Source organism: Pteronotus mesoamericanus, unplaced genomic scaffold, assembly GCF_021234165.1.
Source record: "Pteronotus mesoamericanus isolate MK-2021 breed Mesoamerican mustached bat unplaced genomic scaffold, CSHL_Meso_final scaffold_1186, whole genome shotgun sequence".
Taxonomy (NCBI): Eukaryota; Metazoa; Chordata; class Mammalia; order Chiroptera; family Mormoopidae; genus Pteronotus; species Pteronotus mesoamericanus.
The window spans coordinates 2,171,841-2,187,752 of NW_026555302.1; the positions used below are offsets into that span (position 1 = coordinate 2,171,841).

Sequence of the window (15,912 nt, forward strand, 5' to 3'; positions counted from 1 at the left end):
TTGCCACAAAATTTTAATTAAAACTATAGATAGCAACATTTTAATTTGGAAGTAAACTTTATATTAGTCTTCCTTTTAAATATTTATTGACTCTTATTTTTCATTTCATTCCAAATGAATCTTAGAATCACTTCATTAAGTTGTAAAATTTAAAAACTAGGTTATTTTGATTGCAAAGTAGTAAATTTATTAATTAATGGAGGAGAAATTTTAATTTTTTATGAGTTTCCACACAGAAACATTATATTAGCCTGTATGTTTTTCTTTATCCTTACCCTCTTTCTAAAGCATTGTGAGGTTTTTTAGGTTTCTGTCAAGAAATATTTGTTTGTTGTTAATGATAATAACTAGCAAGCTACTTGGAAATATATATATGTATATATCTATATAAAATAAATCAGATAGACATTAAATGGATTGTTGCAAATGCTAAAAGATAAACTGAGGCATATTAAAAATATTAAGAATATATTTGAGCAGAAATGGATTTGAATTGTGCTTTGCCAAACTGAAAGTACGTAGAAGGTATCCACTTACAGGAGCTAGGGGAAGATTTTTATAGAGAAGATGTGGAAACAAAGCAAGGACATTCTTTGATTGGCTGTAGCTTAAGGATTTGCCGTATTTGGGAAAGCCCAGTTGGCTGTTTGTGATCGGTTATCCTTAGGTTTTGGTTTCTTAACCTTGGAGCATTTACTAGATTAGGTTTGGGTTTGCCTAAGTAGGCTGCTAAGGCATTAGAACCACCTCAGTCTAATGGCTTCCTTGTTTAATTAATGTAACGCAAATAATTAATTAACTACAAATGTTTACAGTGCTTGAAGGAGAGCATTATTTATCTGTAGTATGAATAATTTATGTCAGAAAAATGAACTGTCCATTTGAGGCTATTCAGATGGGGTGGCATATATGAGCCTTCCGCTAGATGATCTTCTTACAGTGGATTTACAGCAGCTGTCTCTAGAAGGTAAGATCTTCCCTGAAAATTATATGAAGAAGAGATGATAGCTGTTCTGTGCATATAAATGCTAGGAGTTAGCTTACAGGTATTGGCTGGGCTTCCATCCAAATGAATGGCATGGTCTTAAATTTGACTTTATTTTATTCTGTAATATATTGGTCAATAGTTGGTGGTAGAGGGAGGAAAAGCCCTAGACTGTAGTGCCTATTAATTCTGCAGTGTAAAATATATATTTCTGCTATAGCTGATTTCAAGCTACTAACTTGCAACATTCCTGAAAATTTAACAATTGATCAAGCCAGCTCTGTGTACCATTGGATCCCTCCCTTTCCCCTCCTGGATCCTCTGGTCTCTGCTCTAACTCACCTTCTCCAAGGCCCTACGCTCCATCCTTCCTCAATCTGCCCTGTGCTCTCAAGCTCTTTGGAAACTCTCTTGCTATGCATATGCGATGTCATAAACTAAGAGCTGCTTTCTTAAAGAGGAACATTTTGAATGTGAACAACATTCTTGTAGGAGTTAAAAGAAACCAATATCACCATTTCTTTTTCTTTTTCTTCTTATATAATAGTCTGTCACACCTTGAGGCAATGAAGATGCCGCCAACTGGCCAGGGAAAAAGGGTCAGAAAGTCCAGGCAGTCACAGAGATTAATATTTTAAAAGCTTGGCAAACTATGGCTTAGAGTCAATGGATACTTTTCATCTGAGGCTCACAAATCCATTAATAGTATCAGGTCATTTCACTAGTGTCTAGTCACTGGTTATAACATGTGGAAGGTAGTCTACTCTTACTGTATACAGGGAAGAGAGGGGAAGAAAACATGAGAAACTATCGCCTTGCCAGCCCTCCAAAAAGCCACTTGATTCTGTCACCCAGGGAAATGTGTGGCGATCTGCAGGCGTCCGAATACTGCTGGGTCACGCTTTGAGTGCCCAGGGAAGAGGTGACTGAGGAAGGGGTGCCACTCCTGAGGCACAGGTTTGCCACAGAGCTCAGCGGAATGGTGGCCAGAGAACTATTTGGACAGTGAATCAGAAGACACTCAGAGAAGAACCATCAGACTCTCTCATTCCTACCCCCTTCCATCTTCCTTCTGCTAACTTTGCTATGGAGATAAGGAAAACGCAGTATGGAGATGCTGCTGCAAGGGATGGGGTCAATTTTTTGATCAACGAAAGGTAGATCTCTTTATATCTGGAATTATTTTTGGATTTTGGGCCAGTTTATTGGTGATGTAAAGAGGCTTCCTGAGGAAATTCTCTGTCTGCTTATCTGAAGCTGTTCCAGTAGCCTCTGGGTTGAATCTGAGCCAGTAAGGAGGAAAACTTGGAGCTCTTATTTCTTACGCCTTTTTAACTTGCATGGTGTAGATCAAATAGAGCCCTTGGACAGCTAGGCTTTTATATTTTAAACGATAGAAACTATTTATAGCGATACCACAGTCAACATAAAAAAAAGTTGTTCATTTTTGATCCTGATCCTTCTGGGAGGTAGGTTACTTCTTACGGATGTGACTAAAGATATTTGTCCTCTTGCGCAAAAAGAGAAAATGGGAGGGAATTGGGTAACTCAGGTGCCCGCCCTGCCTCAGGCCACGTAGTTATTTATCTGGAGAGGCAATAGAGAGCAGAGTTGGATCTTAGCAGGACTCCCTGGGATAATCAGAGAACTCATGCCAAAAGAGTCCACCCTGCTGAGTTGACAAGGCCTTGCTGTTTCTGGTGCTTCACTTGCTGATGTTGGAACACAGGGCAGGGTTGAAGTTGTTAGATGCTATTCTCGGATAGTGTGCAGGAGTGATGCTTTGTCCAAATAACCAATCTAGTGTTGTACTGTGCTTACAAGGATGAAAATATGGCCAGGAATTTGCAAACACTTGAAGAAATTCACCAAAATAATGGGTGCATAGGACTTCTCTCAAGGAATTGAGTTAACATGTGATATAAGACCAAAAAAAAAAAAAAAGAAAAGAAAAGAAAAGAAACAACCCAACAACAAAGAAATGAATAAAATTATTATATTCATGGAATAAAAGCAGGCTAATGAAAAAAAGACAAAGTTCTTGAAAATTAGATACATTAAAAAAAAATCTCAGGAGATGAGCTGACTAGCACGAACACCAAACTGACTGAGCAGAAGGACAGGGAAGATGGAAACGTTACAGGGAGAAAATGTATGGTTAACACGACCAAATCTTAGTCCATTAACACAATACATTCTTTTCAGTAGATGGCAATGAAAGCCTTATAGTCAACAGGATTATCAGTATAGAGAGACAGAAGTACATTTAATGAAAGTGTTTGCTTTATTACCGTGTTGCCCCCTCAGTTTTCATTATCTAGTTTAATTAGAACAATTGCTATACTTTTTGAAAAGATTTTATTTATTTATTTTTAGAGAGAGGGGCAGGGAGAGAGAAATAGAGGTAGAGAAACATCAATGTGTGGTTGCCTTTCCCATGCCCCCAGCTGGGGACCTGGCCCACAACCCAGGCATGTGCCCTGACTGGGAATCGAACCAGCAACCTTTCAGTTTGCAGGCCAGCACTCAGTTCACTGAGCCACACCAGCAATGGCAGGATAACTGCTATACTATATAGACTATTGAAATATTTGCTTATAAGTATTTTATATTAAAATATATTAAAAATTTATGTAAAACAAAGAGATATTTTAACTAGTTGAAATATATTACTGATAAAATATTTAGGAATTTTTAATCAACCTTGTAGTCATGTATTTTAAACTTACTCTTTTATAAACAACTGAATTCTTTTTTTTAAATGTATTTAGGGTTTGGAAACATCTCACCTCGAACGGAAGGGGGAAAAATATTCTGTATCATCTATGCCTTACTGGGAATTCCCCTCTTCGGTTTTTTGTTGGCTGGAGTTGGAGATCAACTAGGGACCATATTTGGAAAAGGAATTGCAAAAGTGGAAGATACGTTCATTGTAAGTATGATAGCCTTTTAATTACCTGTAGTTATTGTTTAATCTATTAAAATATTACACTCTTTCTATTAGCTTCTAAATTACATTTAGGCATTCATTATTGGACTTTCCATAACAATTTACAGGTACTCCTATTAGCATTGCGTAGTTATTTTTCACTTACCTGAATGAATAAATTAATGCATAAAAAACCCTAAAATATGCATAGAAAGTAGAAATCTGACAGTCACAAGTTCAAAATTCAGATATGTTGTCTCCTACTTATATTCTCCATTGTGTCATTCATTTAATGTGAATAATGGTACTGATGATGAGGTATTACTGTAAGAATTAGAGATAATAGAAGCTAAAGCTTAACCTAGCTAGTAAAGACTGATTACACCTCGTTATTTAAAAATTGCTTTGGTACCCTTGGTCATTGCTGGTGTCATTGTAAACTTAAATAGCCTGTCTGTGAAGGACATCATAATATATAGCAAACATAGTAAAGGTGATTATATAACTTAATTTAGCAATGTCATTGATAGAAATTTATCTAAGGGATGTAATTCAGTAGAACCAACAGTAATATATATGAAGATGTTCATGGACATATATTCAATAGAAAAAATAAATAAAATGAAAATGCTTCAATTAGAATTTTGAGTAAAAAATGGTAATACCATCATCATGACTATAAACTAATATTCTTGAAGAAAATTATGGATAAAGAACATAATTGTGTTAGAGAATGGGGTTATAAATTATTTATTACTACTGTTACCACTATTACAAATGCATTTTATTTATTATTCAATAATGTTTTATATTTTCACAACATTTTCCACAAAGCATTTTATGTTTAACTCTATGGATGAAATAACACTATTGAGTATTCTTTTTAAGTTTAAAATATAGTTCCAGTTTTTAGCATTTTCATATATAAGTTCAAAGCTCACTCTCAAATATTTAGAATGGAGTATGCATAGTTATTCCAAAACAGAAGTTTTATCCTTTTTAGGGTATTATACTTTTCTTATATTGATATTAAAAATAATTTGTATTTTTATTAATTGAGAAGTGGTATTAGTGACATGAACTTGGTAGTACTGAATTGTTCATTTATTCAACAGAGTTTTGGGTGCCTATGGGATGCTGGGTAGTATTTTTCATGCTGCGCCTACATCACTGCATAAAACAAATTCCATGCCCTATTAGTGAATAAAGCCCAGTGGACGTGATTCAGCATTCAGTACTAAATGCTTCTGAGAACTTTACAATGTGATTTCTTTTACTCTCAGATATATGATAAGGATGGCGGGCTAGAAAAACTTCTATTTTCACTTTCCATTCAGTGGTTTCATGTATCTTCACTACTAGAAAATTTTCAACCTCCAGAATTCAGTAGTTCATCTATGGTGCGGGGCCGTGACCTATGATTTTCACACTGGATGGGACAGATTTAGAGATGAAAAAATGTATGGTGATTAATCTCAAAAGGAGATCTGGAGATAAACTGCATTCATTACAAACTTTATTTAATGTCGCACTGTGGAGGTTATTGATAACAGAAAGAGGTGAAAAAATATGGGCAATCTGATGACAGCTGTTTATCCTTGCTAATATATCATCGTTGACGTGTTTCGTTTTGCAGGTTAAGGCCATAGAACAGAGAGACAGTTCCTCTGGTTCTTATGGGGATTAACTGTGAACTTTAAGTCTGTTAATATTACCCTTTAATCCATTGAATAATGAATGGAAAATGTGATAGGAGTGAGAGGGAGTAATCTTACCAATTATCAGTAGTTAATATTTAATTCATGGTTCATTTTTTTCTGTTTTCATATATTTCTAGTTTGTGTTTCTCTTGCAATCAATTGTATGCCTATAGAGTAAAAATATTTTAAGAGTAGTTCAAGTAAACAAAAGAATGATGTAAATCTGAAATTCTATTCTCAAGGCAAAGGTAATTGACTTTTGAGAGTATTTTACCTGTTGTAAAGCTACATAAGACAAAAGTAGTATCCTTTTGTTATTTATGTTATATCCAATTTTGTCTTTACTTATAAAGACAATAGAAAATTAATCATAAAAATGAAGAAAACAACCTTTTCACTTGCTAGTTTGCTGATAACGGTGTGGATATAGATTAGCTTTGTGCATGCACCAGTGATCAATTAATCTCAGTCAGTTCCCCTTTCTCTCTCTCTCTCCCTTCCCTAGAAGTGGAATGTTAGTCAGACCAAGATTCGCATCATCTCAACAATCATATTTATACTGTTTGGCTGCGTGCTCTTTGTTGCTCTGCCCGCAATCATATTCAAGCACATAGAAGGCTGGAGTGCCCTGGACGCCATTTATTTTGTGGTTATCACTTTAACGACCATTGGATTTGGTGACTATGTTGCAGGTGAGTTTTTCCTGGCACAAACCTTGCTGTCCTGACCCATGGCCCTTAGGCTTTTCACTTGGGTTTGCGATACAACACAGTGCCTATATTAGTTTCCTGAGGTTGCCATAACCAAGCGTCACAAACTGGGTGGTTGTAAACAAAAGAAATGTATTCTCTCATGGAAGTTCAAAATCAAGGTGCCAGCAGCAGCGTGATCCCTCTGAGACTGGGCGGAATCCTTCCTTGCCTCTGTCCAGCTCCAGGTTGGGGACCCTCAGTCATCGCTGGTTCATGCCTGACAGCCGCATCACTCCCATCTCCCTGCCGTCTCTGTCCTTTCTCCCCGTGTCTCTGTTGCTGTGTCCAAATTTCCCTCTTCTTATAAGAACACCGATCATATTAAAAACAAAAAAACGCCAGTCATATAGTATTAAAAGCCCACTCTCATCCAGTATGACATCATCATAACTAACACATCTGTAAGGACCTTATTTTCAAATTAACCTCCAGAGTAATGGGGTTAGGACTTTTATGCATATTTTTGGAAGACACAATTAAATCTGTAGTAGCAACAAAGCCAGAAACAGTCATTCCATGACAGTGGAGGTAAGTAGATGAATGCAGTTGAACATTTTTTATTCTATGGAAAAGACTTGATTGCTGGTTGTTCAGACTTTTATATTCCCACCCTATTTTCAGAAACCTAACATCAGCCCCTTATTTTTAAGTGCTACAAGAATTTAACTTATCTTTGCTTAGGCCTTTTCATATCTTAGTTTGAAAAAACAACTATACACTTTAGAAGATGTTCTTAGCTACTTAAAAACTTCTTTCCTTTAAAATATTTACCTTTTTAAATGTTTAATTCTCAGGACAGTATTTTTAGCTTTAGCTAAAGTATCCACATTCTTCATTAATTTTAAAAATTTTTTTCTCTTCTATATATGTTATTTCAACTGCTACTTGCTTTATTGTTATAGTTCCCGGGACTTAATATTTCTATCATTTCAACTCTCTTTTCCCCCTGTTATATTATTTAATTATTATTGCTCTAACTTCAGTTTTAAATAGATTATAATTATGTTAACAGTAATGTAATAATGTACTATCGTGGATCATTTTGACCACCTCCTGAAAAGCTAAGCCATTCTTTAAAAAAAAATTAGTTTGGAGTATTAGAAAAACATGCCAAATATTATAGTAGGAATGTGCCGTTAAATTTTCCAGAATAAACTCACCGGCCAAATTTAGTTTTAGGAAAGTTTCATACTTTCTGATTATTTACTGTTTCTTCTTGACCCAGACTTCTTACTTCAATATTTTCAGAAAGAGAATATCTTGTATAGTTCTATAAAATCTCAGAGAGGCTGACAGTTCACATGTTTTTATTGAGTGGTTAATAAGTGTAATTTGGCAAGGCCTTCCTTTCTGGGGAATGTATAATGTCCTTGAAGATGAGAATGTTTTCAGGAGTGAAGCTTTGCTTTGGTCAGAAGTGCTATGTACACACATCTGTGTGCTGCAAGGAGGCCTTGGGACGGGGGGCACTCACTCTGCTGGGGGTCTTTGAGTTTTCCAATGAGCAAATGTGGAGAGAAGAATCTCAGACATTTGTACCTCCATATAAGAGCTTCTGTCCTAAAACATCCATTTTTCCGCCTCTCATCAAAGCTGTGAATTTGATTTAAGTAGAAGTGGCAAGTGTATTAATACAGGAGAAAGCGAGACACAGTAATAAGAAAACTTATACTTGTGGTGTGTTAATCGTAGGCTCTTATGCCACTTTATAAGTATAATTAACAAGGTCACATAAAAACTAGAGTATATAGGTATGAGGTGATGCATCTTCTACTTTGAGGCCAACATTATTGTATTGCCTGTAATATATTTTTTAAATTTTTAATGTTTATTTTTATGGTAATGCATAGTTTTATTTATTTTTCAGCTTTATTGAGATATAATTGATAAATAAAATGGTAAGATATTCAAAGTGTACATCATGGTATTTCATACCATCTAGTTAATTAAAACACCTCACATATTTATCTCCGCCCCCCCTTTATTTTGGCGAAAACATTTAAGTTCTACTCTCTTAGCAAATTCCAATGATATAATACAGTGTATTTGTTTTTTCAACAGTTGGCAGACTTTATCAGTCCAGAGGCCCACATGGCCTGAGACTCTAAAGAAACAAAAATTATAAAAATAAATAATGTGGGTGGACTCCTAAAATAATGTTGTACGTTTGTGACCACAGTGTAAATTGGCATAGAAAAAAGGGACAAATATTTTTACTTTATGGTTTTGTAGAAGATGAAAAACAATATTTTTAAAACTTACCTTAAGAGCTCAACACTCTGAAGCTGGCTGGGTCATGTGGATTTCATTAGCATCCAGTCTCATTGCCCGTTGCCCGCAGAGAGAAGTTCAATGAAAACATCTTGTGCCTATTGGTGACCCTGCAATGTAGAGTCATGGCACAGGACTGTGGGGGGCAGTAACAAAATGCTATTTGCATGGCACTGAGTTTAATGTAATACACATCTTTATTATTACGAGGGCTTTATTTTTTGTGACCCCCTTTGAATTCATTATTTTAATTTTACAGAGGCAATAATGAAAAGTGCTAGAAATACCCTTTGCTAAGAATTCACAAAGCCACGTGCTATGATTGAAGTGACAAATGCTGAGAAAGATAAATGAGAGAAGAGGCAGATCGACATTAGTTTTGTTGACTTATCTCTCTCTCCTTAATTTATGTATTTTGTAGCTAATCTGGCCTTTGTGAGACTGTAGCACCCTGCTCCTCATACTGTAGTCTTTACGCACTAGGTCTTGTGCTCAGGGAGCGTTTTGGCAGGAGAATGTGGATGAGGGGGCAAGTATCTGGCAAAGGCTGGGTAGGAAATGTGTGCCCTTTGCAAAAGTCTTTGGAAAAACAAAAATTAGGAGTTTTTTTTAAAACATCTTGGGAAAGAATTGCCTTATATAGTTCAACATAAAAAAATAGTCTTTGGTTCTGGGTGTCTCATGACTATAAAGTAAAATTAGTCATTGAGTTAAGGCAAGTACCCCACCTGGGGAGTGTTGGTTGTTTACTTTTTTTTTAGAACCTTCACTCTTGCTATTGGATGTCGCTCCTGATAGTGTTTTCACTTTATTTTGATGTATTTGCTGGGGAAAATCAAGAGGCATTGCTGTGACTTAAACCTTCTTATCTTTCTGCTGGGCTATCAATATCCAAAGAAAGCAATGCCTTACCTCTCCTAACGCGCACTCACTGTCTGGCGCCCTTCTCAAGCCTGCACACCCTGCTCTGAGGAGGATTAGGGTTCACTCACACTGTTGTATGGAACTTCTTTGAACACAAATTCAAGAACTGCAGTCTTCAAACCATTGTGTTATTGAAAGAAAAGTAGTACATTTTGGAAAGTGATATGTGTATAAATGTTTGTAACTATTGGGAACATCTCAAGAGCAGCAAGTGAAAAAGTGGTGTTTTAGACCAGAACTCTGAAACAGAGCTCATCCTCAGGGAATGAGCAAGAAGTTCCTCCCCATAAGACTTTCTACCATGGGAAGAAAACAGAACAATGCCTATTTCTATGTACTCTTCAATCTCTTTCCTTACATGTCATAATATACATGATATAAATTAGCACAAAATAGATTTCTAATTTATAAATAAATATATTTAAATTTGCATGAGCCAGACCTTTTCATTGTTGGTGATAATGAGTCAAAAGTATTCGGGGACCGCTAGTTAGGGCACAACAACCTAGCGTTTGGCTTTCTGTGTGTATGTGACTGAACAGAGGAATTCAACATTTAGTAATTTTTCTGTAGGAAGAGCTCTCCCAGCAAATTTTAATTTTATATTTACATGTATGCGAGGGAGGAGTTTTAGTGGCTGGTGGGCTACCTCAGTGATCGGTGTCGGCTTCCTCATGGTGGCCCAAAGTTCTAGAGCTCAGTGTTCTAGGGCTAAGGAGAATGTGCGGGCCCTGACCCACTGCAACACCTTTATTTTATATGTGGACAATCATAGCCCTATTGTTGGGAGTGCTGCATGCAGTACACCCCTCCCGCAAAGGTGAGAAGAAAGTAAATTATTTAGCATACTGTCATATGCTTGATTTGAGCAGTGCTTAGACTATATAGTCACATGTATAGAGGCAAGTTAAAGTTAATGGCAAAATTATATTTGAGAGCTAACTGTTGATTTCCTATGTTCTGCTTCTTAACTTTTGTCTTTTTTTTATTAGATGAGAAGCCTGGAGTTAATAAGTTGCTAAACCATGTTTACCTTAAAGACGGAGAGCTACTTATATGGAATTGTGTGAAAAATTGAATTCTACTTATTCAGGCTTGTTTTTACAACTAATCTCCTAAGTCCATAATTTAAAAAAAATAGTTGGTGATTCCTCAAAATTGGAGAAAAGTCAAATTAATTACCAACTTAACACAATTTAAAATATTTTTAAAAGCTAGTGTCCTCTTTAATATATACTGTTAGGGTTAGAGTAGATCAGTTTCCACAAATTGTTTAGAAGCTGCTCAATGAAATGCTTAGAAATATTCCTTTTCATAAACCAGGTTAGTTCATAAGAGATAATATGAATGAGTGAAAGCCAGATGCAAATTTATATTTTCACAAAACAATGAGTTCATATTACCATTTACTAATAAAAACCAAAAGTTTTAGCCCAAAATTTAAGTGTTCCAAGAAATCTTCATGGTTGATATTATGCAAACACATTTTCCATCTGAACATACATTTATTTAGTTATCCAAATATATCTTCTTGGAATTTTGATCATTGAAATTTAGTATGTTTAGTTGAATAATGAATTTTTCTTCATCTCACACATAGTTATTGTATGCTTACTGGGTAAATCAGGCTTTATGTTTAGTGCCTTATGGTCTTCTATATAGAAAATGTAACTGGGGTTCTTCCCAGATAAGATTCTTCTTCTGGTGCATTTATCTTTACTAAATTTTTACAAATTTTCAAAGTTGTAGAGTTAGTCAGCATCAGATTTTTTGACTTGAAAAAATATATTTATATATCTCATATTAAGAATTAAGTTTTCTGGGAATTATGTTTTCAAAGTCATTACTGGAAATGTAGTTTTCAGTAGGTTCGCTATTGCTTTCTCTTGTAACTGAAACATGACTCATTGACTGGTGTGCTCTGAGTCTGCTTAATTCATGGAAGGGGATTTTATCATAAGAACATATAAATCTGTTGAAACACCATGGCAAGTTTTTCTTCTCATTTGTTAAAAACAGTTTGTTCTAGTAGAGACCTGCAGAAAACCAGTTATTAAAACTGCTATTATGGAGCTGATCACTGAATGAAAATTTGCCAGGAATTCAACAGATACCAAGCAAAGTACCTGTTGAGGAGCAAGGTCCACTAAAGATCAGTCAGTACCACCATTACCACCACAATGGCTCAGAGAAATTGCTTTGATTGAAAAGAGAAGTGTGTGTGACTACTAGGGCGATGTGTTATATCATCCATGCATGCATTACTTCATTCAGATATTTGGTGAGCACATATTGTACATTCCATCCTGTGCTTAGCACTTGGTAATAATGATTGCCTATTTTTATGGGACAGAATGTTCAAAATCCAGGAACATTACCTACCAATCCTGGTAGTTATTCCTGTGTGCATACAGGTAAATTCTACCAGGAGTCTGGAACACCCCTGATTCAGCTTGTGATTCTCAAGAGAACTCACAAGAGAACTGATAGCTGTCTACATGATTAATTGAATAGGATTTGACCCAATAGGCTCCAAAGTCCCGGGGACTGTGGACAAACCAAGAAGTTATGTAACTTCTAGGATTCAAAATGGATACAGAGAAGCACTGAAGAAACATATGGAGGAAAAAAAAGAGAAGTCATTCAGTGATTAGTAGCTATGGCTTAGGGAGGCTGGCAGTACATTTTACTGTTTGATGAAAAAGACTCCCAATTTCTCTGTATTGAGACTTAAAGGTAATTTCTAGGTATAACAACTGTGTACATCTCATATACTGTACATTTCCACCCTCATAAAGGATGAATGAGTGAGACAATGTATTGATCTTTCTTTCTTTATGATCATGGGACATTCTAATGGCAGTTTTCCTAATTTTAGACCAAGTACCTAACAGGAAATGGACAGCATCTTGAAAGCTGAAATTGAAATTCCCCAAATACAGATTCAAATGCTGGAGAGGTTCACCCTTTTTTGGCCTTGTGTTTTTTGGGCTCACTAGAGCATATGAAAGGCTTGGTTTAGTGAATGAGCTATTGTTTAATATTGAAGTCATATTTCCATTTGTGAAAAAGAAAATAATTTACAACATTACTAAAGAGCCCTGTAGCCCTTGAAGCATAGAGAAAACACTTCATTTTGTTAAAATTGCTTTACTATGAAAAAGGAATAATATACTAAAGCAGAGAGTGTTTTTTCTCCATATTAAAGGCAGGGTGACTTTTACTAATTAAAAATAAGTCAAACAAACCAAAAAAACCCTGAAATCTGTATTCGATATCTAAACTAAAATACTTATAGACCAGTGCAAGAAATGCTCCTCATTTTCTTTAGAACAAAGCTATATGGCTCTGTCTATATTTTATAAACATATATCATTTTAGAAATTCAGAGGAGAGGCATAGAGTTGATGACTTAGCCCAGAATGGCTAGATGATCCTCATGACAGATCTACTTTAAAAAAAAATTATTTAATTTATTGGGATGACACCGGTTAATAAAATTACATAGGTTTTAGGTATATAATTCTATAATACATCATCTGTGTATTGTTTTATGTCTTCACCACCTCAAGTCATGCCTCCTTCCATCACCATTTTTAATTTTTTCTTTGTAACCCAGGAGCATCATAGGGAAAGGAAATTAAGTTTATGGGTAGAGGTACATTGTATACTCGAGTTCTTTAGAGGAGAATAGGGCCACCTTCTAGAAACTGTTGGAGTGATGACAGCAGCAAAGTAAGGAGTCTTCTGATGAAATAATTCTTATCTTCAGACTCGCCTGGTTTCCAGGTAAGACTCTGGAAGAGGAGAGGCACACCGTGATTGATTTAGCATTTCTAGCACTAGCGAGGTGTCTGCCATTCAGGGCGGGCAAACAAGGCTGGTGGATAAATGATGGGATCCTAGGTAATGTGGACGACCAGACCCGTGACATGGAGCCAGGCAGGCGTAGGTTTGAATTCTAGCTCTGTTGCCTCCTTTCCTGTGATACCTGACATGTTATTTCACCTACTAAAACTGTGACTTCTCTCTTGAAAAGTGGACACACATACTGTTGAGATTTCAAGGAGCCAATACACACCTGCCTTTCACTTCTGAGTTCTGAACAGACAGTGACAGTGATGGCAATTGAATGATCAGTTTAATTACTGATTAAGACCGCTAGAGACGTGGCTTAAGTCTATGGGCAGTGGTTTTACGAGTCGTCCGGTCCCAAGTCGGTAGAAATGTCCAGAGTAGGAATGAAGCTTCCCTCCACTATTTAGGAAACCTGTATGGGGAGAGGACGTGTTCCCAAGCACCAATGCCAGCCTGAACACTTCCTGGGCTACATTTTTTAGTACCTGTAGTTTAATCTGCTAGATTAGATTAGGCTCTGGCTGGTTTCCTTTTTTAAGCACCAGGAAGAAGTCCAGAGAGAAATGGCACTGTTTAAAAGAGGCTGTCACATATCATTTGAGAGTCAGGAAGAGATTTATTTTAACAACTTGGAAAAGTTTATATGATTCCTGAAACCTCTGTATTTCCACCCCTCTTTGCTATTTTTATTGCTCTTCTATAATGATTAGCCAGGAGGCTCTTAAAATGGAAAAGATCCGCGTGCATATTTTTGGTGGCACTGAAGAAAACAGCAATGAGGTGACTATTCCTGCCAAGTGCGTGAGGACCCAAGAGTAGACAGTGGGCTGTAGCGTCCTGCAGGCTGTGCCTCAGGAGTCTGTGGAGGGGGAAAAGAAATGACGGAGTGGCAGGGTGGATCTGGCGGAGGGGACACATGGGGAGTGAAGCCAGGATCGAAAAATAACCCTGCGCTCTTAGCAAGCCAGCGACCCACAGAAAGGTTTCCTGCATGGAGCCATATTAGCTAGATTAAATTAATGCTCACAATGGCCAAGACAATTTTTGAATGTTTTCTAATTTAAAAACAAAGCCAATGGCCCCTTTAGCAAATTATTTTAACCTTACAGATAACTTTGGTTAGATTCTTGGCTCAAGTGAATTAAATATGGTGGAAATTAATTCATCAACCTTAGCTATCAAAAAGAGGATTGTGAGGTGTTTGACAATATTCCCATATACACTGGTTTTTCCTAGATCGTTTGACTGCTGGTATTTCATTTCAAGAGTGGCAATTAAGAATGAGAAAACATTGTCCCCCAAACATGGCTTAGAATCCACTGACACTTGTGGGGTAGACATTTTTACCCCAGTATAAACCTTTTAGTGATTAAGCTAACTGACTCTTTTCAAACGGTGACATCCTGTTTAGAATAGAGAATACATAAAAAGTCGTCTTGAGCACGAACTAACTTCTAAAATCATCATCTTGGTGGATGTCAGGGTTAAATGAGTCACAACTCTTTGGATGAAGATTTTCTGGTTTTGAAAGAGAAAGTACTTGGAAAAATGTCATTTTGGTTTTATTAAAATGGAAATATTTGAAAAATAGACTTCACTAGTGAGCCTCTCATAGAACAAGTCCCCACACACAGTTCTGTAGTCCCCACTGTGACTCCGTGGAGCCGCATCCCCCACAGGCCAACTCCCAGCCCAACTCCCAGCCCTCAGGAGAGGCATGTAGCCTCTATAGTCATTCCCAAAAATGATATATATTTTTTTGAAACACTGCACAAAGTGGAAATTTTCACAATATTTTGAAGGTAATATTTACTTTGAAACTGTATTCTTACAACGACTTCCCAAATGAAAGCTGAAGTTAACATTATATGCCTGATAGAAAAATGGTCTCTTTTTACTCTGACCCCCTAATGTTTGAACATGTCATGGCAGGCAACTCGAAGTCTAATTTATATAGAGAAATGGTACGGCCAAACTTTTATATCTGATTTTAAGGTATAGTGGCTACTTACTAGCTATTCTTATGGTTGTATGGGTTGATTTTTTGACAGTCGAGTATACTGATGGCTCCTTGTGAAACATCCCAGTCTCTGTGCTATTGATCCTAAAATCTTTACCTGCTGCTCTGCCCTGTTAACGTTAGGTCTGTGTTTAAGGATCCCACTGGCTCTCGCACCAGCATGCGTCTCAAACACGCCGAAGCTGTCATGGCCCAGTTTAAGTTACTTTTGTCTTTCCTGGCCACTGTTCCTTCCCCCGTGTTTCCTGTTCGGTTGCAGGCACCATCTCCCAAGTGAGGGCCTCTGGCCATTCCAGAGCCCTCCCTTCACCTCCCACAGCGACGCACACTGATCGTTCATGCCTGATGATTCTGCCTCTAAAATGCCCCTTTTTCCCATTCCAGCCCTAACTCAGGCACAATGATTTATTAGCTTGTACAGAACACAAGTTTCTAATGGGCTGCCCTGTTGGTTCTTCCTTTCTGCCACTAGG

The 15,912-nt window shown here is 36.8% G+C and overlaps 1 protein-coding gene across 2 annotated transcripts in view; it reads left to right on the forward strand.

Annotated features, from left to right (window-relative positions):
• The window catches only part of KCNK2 (potassium two pore domain channel subfamily K member 2), a 90,590-nt gene that overhangs the window by 41,750 nt on the left and 32,928 nt on the right, over positions 1-15,912 (forward strand). For both annotated transcript variants that reach the window (XM_054587527.1, XM_054587528.1), the window contains 2 exons: positions 3,757-3,917; positions 6,120-6,306. In XM_054587527.1, the coding sequence (XP_054443502.1) occupies positions 3,757-3,917; positions 6,120-6,306 (348 nt within the window). The remainder of the gene's footprint in view (positions 1-3,756; positions 3,918-6,119; positions 6,307-15,912) is intronic.